General features: G+C 37.3%; 1 protein-coding gene across 1 annotated transcript in view; it reads right to left on the bottom strand.

The window, feature by feature from the left end:
• Positions 1 to 1,888: 1,888 nt before the first annotated feature.
• The window catches only part of LOC102021195 (zinc finger protein OZF-like), a 38,677-nt gene continuing 34,614 nt past the window's right edge, over positions 1,889 to 5,951 (bottom strand). The window contains exons 6-7 of the mRNA XM_005415021.1: positions 2,116 to 2,174; positions 1,889 to 2,031 (exon numbers count right to left, since the gene is read on the bottom strand). Coding sequence (XP_005415078.1) covers positions 1,889 to 2,031; positions 2,116 to 2,174 — 202 coding nt within the window. The remainder of the gene's footprint in view (positions 2,032 to 2,115; positions 2,175 to 5,951) is intronic.

Below are 5,951 nucleotides of genomic sequence, written 5' to 3'. Positions count from 1 at the left end.
GCAATCCAAGGAGAATTGTAGTAAAACACTGAGTAGCGGCAGAGAGAATCCAGCCAAGGCCAAACTAGCGTTCATTTGAGAATGGGAAGCGGTCAGTGAAGGCTCGATCCTGAGTGGCTGCAGAGAGTGTCACTCACGCACAGGGTGGAGTTTGGCAGTGGTCAGTGGATGCCCCTGGATGACCAGGGCTTTGCGACCTGAGAGATTGCATGGAAGCAGACAAAGTTGGCAGAATACTTTGGGTTTTGTGGATAAACTGAAAAGAGCAAGTGCAGAAAAGTGCAGTGGAGAACCTCTCTGAGAGAAATACAGCATGGACAGAAAACCAAACATGTGGTGTGGTACACCCAGATGAATATAAAGGTCACAGGGCAGAGCGACCTGAGGCTGGCACAAAAGGACCAAAGAGACATGCAAGTAAAGGGAGAGGTGGGGAAAGACCAGAAGAGAGGTGGACCAAAGCAAGGTTTAGGTGGGGGATTCCCAGGAGAATCGAGGTGTCATGGCTGGGTTGTGACAACCAATATTTTGATGTTCCTAGGTCCAGTCTCAGGCCAGTATAGACTTAAAGGAGAGAAGTCTATGGAAGTTGCCAAGTGAAAGTGAGTTTCATTTCAGAAAAGGAATACACACTTCTGCAACTTAGTGTTCTAGAGCAGGAAAGCCCTCAACATGGGGCCTGTCCCTTGATTTTATGGGGTTTGTATGGCCCCCCTTGGACTCCTCCATCAGCTGTGCTTGCCTGGATTCTCATTGATTTTAGGCTGTTGGAAGTGGTAGGATCTGTGTCATCCAACTGCTGCAGATTGTCTGGTAGTTGTGTAACCCCATGGCCTCAAAACCTTTAGCATTTGCTTTTGTCAAACAAGTGTAACGACTTCCCTTGTAAGCACTTCCTGTTTTCCCTGTGTCCTGAGTCTCTGTGCTGTCCCAGTCTACAGAAAGCCCCTTCTGTAAAGAGGATCTCTAGGAGAAACTATTAGACCTGAAGCTTGGCGGCTTCAACAATGTAGATATTAAGGAACATAAGCAGGGTTTGAGGCACCAGCCCTGGTAGGAAAAGAATGGGGGATGCTGGCCAAGATCCAAAAGGCATGGAGGAACCACACCTAGCAAGGGTGAATCTCATGGATGTGTGGGGGGAGTTTGGAGGCATGAATGGACCTGAAGCCTGGGGAAGGGAACAAAGCAGGGGTGAAGGGACCAAGAGTTCTACAGAGAGATGGGAGCATTTCTCAAAGGATCTGAGGCAGGGCGTTGAGGTGGGAATTCCACGGGTGTGGTTGAACTGAGGAAGGAGTGGACGTTTTGAGAAAGTAGAGAAGGACCAGTGCTGGGAAGCTAGCTGTGCCTGATGGATGTGACACTCCCATAGATTACCATAATGGTCAGGAAACTGGTGATACTGGGCATTAACACACAGAGTATTCCTATATTTTCTGTCACTTGTGTGTTTTCTCACACATATTAACATCAGATGACTGATTTAAGACTTTTCCCCACAGATGACTTTCATGTGGTGTTTCTGCTGCGTGTGTCTCATGCTTACTAAGGCTTGATGAGTGAATGAAGGTTTTCCCACATAGTCACCATCCATATGGCTTTTTTTGCATGTATTCTTTCATGGACTGTAAGGTTGGATGATTGAATAAAGCCTTTTCAACACAGATGACATTTATATGGTCTATCTCTTGTATGTTTTCTCATGGTTACTAAGGTTTGATGAGTGAATGAAGGTTTTCCCACACAGATCACAGTCATGTGTTCTCCCTCCTTTGTGTATTCTGTTACAATTTTTAAGAGTAGATGATTGAGTGAAGGTTTTCCCACACAGATGATATCTGTAGGGTTTCTTTCCTATGTGTGTTCTTTCATGACTGCTAAGGCACTATGTCTGAGTGAATATTTTTTCACACAGGTGGCATCCATATAGTTTCTCTGCTGTCTGTGTTCTGTTATGATTGTTTAGCCTAGATGTTTTAGTGAAGGTATTCCAAGACAGATAACATTTATAAGGTTTCTCTCCCATGTGTGTTCTCTTACAGTATCTAGGCTGGATAAATCAGCACAGGCTTTCACACACAGATGGCATCCATAAGGTTCTCTCCTGTGGATGTGTTCTCTTATGATTTTCAAGACTAGATGACTTAGTAAAGATTTTCTCACACAGATGATGTTTATATTTTTTCTCACCAGTACATGTTCTCTGATCCTGATGAGATTAGAAGATTGATTAAAACATTTTCCGCACAGAATTTTCATTTGTCTCCTCCCTTGTTTGAAGTTGTTTACAATCTCTAAGCTTACAAGTAATTTTACAAAATTTCCCACACAGCTGACTTTTTAGCGAGTCATTTTTTGCCCTCTGAGTGCAGACTGAAACTTGAAGGTTTTCCCACACAGATGTCCTTCAAACTGTTTCTCTCCACCCTGTGTTTTCCCCTGTAGTAGAAGTGTGAAACATTAATTTGACTGTATTTGCATCAATGGCATTCATATAGTTTATGGCATTTGAGTTCAGAGATTTTTATTAAAGGCTTTCTGAAACAGATGCCTTTTATGTGGTCTTGTGTCTCTATCATCATAGCGAATTTCCTGAGACTTTAGGAGATGACAAAGTGTTTCCCACTTTGCTAATATGTATGATTTTTGTGTTTATGAATTATTATTTTGTCCTTTCATGTGTGAATATTCACTAATGGATTGTTTTCACTGTAAGTATACAGTGTTAGTAAAGAGTTGAATTAAGAAATATGTCCCTTTGTTATTATTATTATTGTATTTAAAAAAATAAAAAAGAAATGTTATGTCAAGTCACAGCAGTTAGTATAATCTTTTAATTTATTTCAAATGAATGGTCTTCCTGAGTCTGTCTTATTTGTTTTGGGAAGAAAATAATAGTTCTTTATGTACTCATATATCATCATAAATAAGTTTCACTAAGTATTAAGTGTAGGTTAATCTGTGAAATTAGAGATAATGTTTCCATTTTTATTTCTATATGCATATTATGCTATTACCAGGTAAAATAAATACTCATTTGTTTAACATCACAAGTAAACAATTTTTAGATTAATATGGGAGGTATCATGTATTTCATAGACTATTTCCATCTCTTTCTTTTTGCTTAAGATCACACATCATGCTCTTGACCTCGTGAAATTCTAAACAATTTTAATGTGTCAAGAGCTAATTATTTAGAGAGTGCTTAGTCTTGTCAGAGAGGAGGCTGCTGTGCTCAGTTACCATTTTCTCATTTCTTTAATTTGTGTGCACATTCATCAATATGCGTGCAAGAATTCATATATATTACATTTACCATTGGCTTGATGGTATGCATGCTATTCCTACTCATACGTTGAGTGGTTCTCATCCCTTCTTCTTCATGGCCAGTCTTTCTTTCTGTAATAGTGTAAAAAATGATTTACACAAAAGTAAGAATGAAACACATAAACTCCAAGATGTGCCGTGTACTTACTGCTTTGAAAAGGTCAATTCTGTCAATATAATATCGAAATTCCACAGGTAAACAAATGATAGAACTTGCACAAATGTACGGGCATTGATTCATGAGGTTTTGAGTGTTCAATATAAAATTGGGTAAAAGTAAAATTGCGTGGAATCACATGGAAATGGAAAGATGAAATACCTTAAATATTACACCAAGTGTGGGCTGTTCTAATCTGAAAGGCCACAACTAGTATTAACAATTTTAAAAATGTAAGATATCTCAAGAAAGGAAAATGTTCCATATCAAATAAATGACAATAGTGAACCAAAAATGTATCAAATAAACCAAAAATAAACATTAGAACTGAACATACTGAATTAGATGTGAAGTGTAAAACATGAAAGACTAAATAAAAGTATGTTCTTTTAAATTTCAAAAATATTAATAAACCGAAGATGTAACCAATGAAAGAAGCAATAAACATCAGAGCTACACTTAATGAACTAGATGTTAATGGAAAAATATAAAAAATTAAAAGACGAAATTGTTTAATTTTATTTTTTTTAGTATCTGCTTGTATATGAAGTTTACATTCGTCTGGCATTGGTCAAATGTACATAACCAGCTTCCTTCCATTTTAATCTCTCTTTTGTCCAATTCCCCTCCCCATCTTCAAATCCCCCTTTTCCATTTGTTTTGGTGGTTTCATTTTTTGATCACGTTATTCACCCATAATGCTCACATTCACTGTGTGTATTTACAGTTTATGTGTGGCACATTTCAAATTTCTTACTTTCCATCCCCTTTTATCCTCCCCACTGCTTTTTTTTTAAATTTGTTTTTTTTTTTTTGTTCTGGTTTTTTTTTTTTTTTTTTTTTTTTCCAGTACCGAGGATCAAACTCATGACCTCGTGCTTGCCAGGCAGGTGCTGTGCCGCTGAGCTAAATCCCCAGCTAAATCCCCAGAAATTTTTATTTTTCATAAAAATTTATGAAAAATTTTTCCATATTTTTCATCCTCCCCACTGTTTCCTGGACTCTTTTACATTTCTGAAGATCTGGAGCCTTTCTTGTTCTTCTATGCATTTTTGTCTCTTAATTTTTTAATTTGCCTCACTCAAGCAAGAGACACAAAATAGCACATTATATTTCTCAGGTACATCTCTTTTCTGACAAACTCTCAAATCCATAAATATTTAACGTGAAGTGATGAATTTTATACAGATAACACATTTTCTTTATATATTCTTCTGTCAGTGGACATACTGGCTGATTCTTAGACTTAGTTATTATGAAGTACACTCAATAGACTCACACTCGTTGCATTTTTCATCAATCACAGCTTCATCATAATGATGTGAAAATAATAATCATTTATGAAATATTTGTGGCATTTATAAAGTCCAGAAATTCTGTTCATCAGAGTTGCTGAGAATTTGGAGAGTTAGCTACACGGAGGCATGAAACTTTTTCCAAGACTATATTAAAGAGAATTGTAATAAAAGCGCTATGAATAAAGGAAAATGAACATATCTTTGACAAAACTGACATGTCTATGATTTAACCAGAAAAGAAATTGAGTAGGGTATGGGACATATATCCAAAAAAATGTTTGACTGATTACACATATGATTGAATTTAGATAAATACATAGGTACATAGAAATGTAGGTAGATAGGCGCATCAAGGTAAACCAGAGTACTGATGTCTTCCAACATCACATCTCTATACAGCATTTGCTGTGGTGTATCCAGCAGGGCCCACTCATCTTGGGTGAATTTTATTGTCACATCTTCAGAGGTGATTGATTCCTACAACATGATGCACATTCCAATTTAGACAGAGAAGTAGTGACAAACTTCCTAGCAAGTGGACTGAGATGACAGCATACATCTGACACAGAGGAGAAACAGCGTACATGAAGAGGGCAAGCTGTTCAGGACAACAGTCGATTCACTGTGAGCACCAGACTCAGACCTAACTGCAGAAATCCACCCAGCAAACACGCTCAGAACTTGTAAAATTGTCTTTACTGAAAGGATTGCAAAATGCACGGTATAGAAAAGGTGGTCAATTTCCAAAAAGCATGGTAGTTATGTCTTCTTCACAGGATAAAATCAAAGAAACAAAATTTAAGTGTCAAATAATTTAGCACAACTATTCTCCATTTATTGTAAAGAAATTTTCAAACACAACACTAAACAATTCATTGTGATATTTTTCATTATTAAACCATGGATATGGTAAGTTAATTCTACCTGTTTAACAGATATTCCTTCTCAAATGAATGGTTTTATGTTGTGACATGAATAATGAAAGAGCCTAAAATTCTTGACTAACGTATACTATGAATAACAATATATTGTTTGAGAAAAAGTCAGAAAAACTAGAAGCCATAAATTCCTTGTATGAAAACTGCATACTTTCATGTATCATACGATGCCCTGGGCAGAATAGATGTCTGAGCTCGGGAACAGGAAGTGTCTGTGTGCAGAGCACA

The sequence above is a fragment of the Chinchilla lanigera genome, unplaced genomic scaffold, assembly GCF_000276665.1.
Source record: "Chinchilla lanigera isolate Chin_1 unplaced genomic scaffold, ChiLan1.0 scaffold00223, whole genome shotgun sequence".
In the NCBI taxonomy this organism is placed as follows: domain Eukaryota; kingdom Metazoa; phylum Chordata; class Mammalia; order Rodentia; family Chinchillidae; genus Chinchilla; species Chinchilla lanigera.
This window is presented reverse-complemented; position numbering and strand designations above follow the sequence as displayed.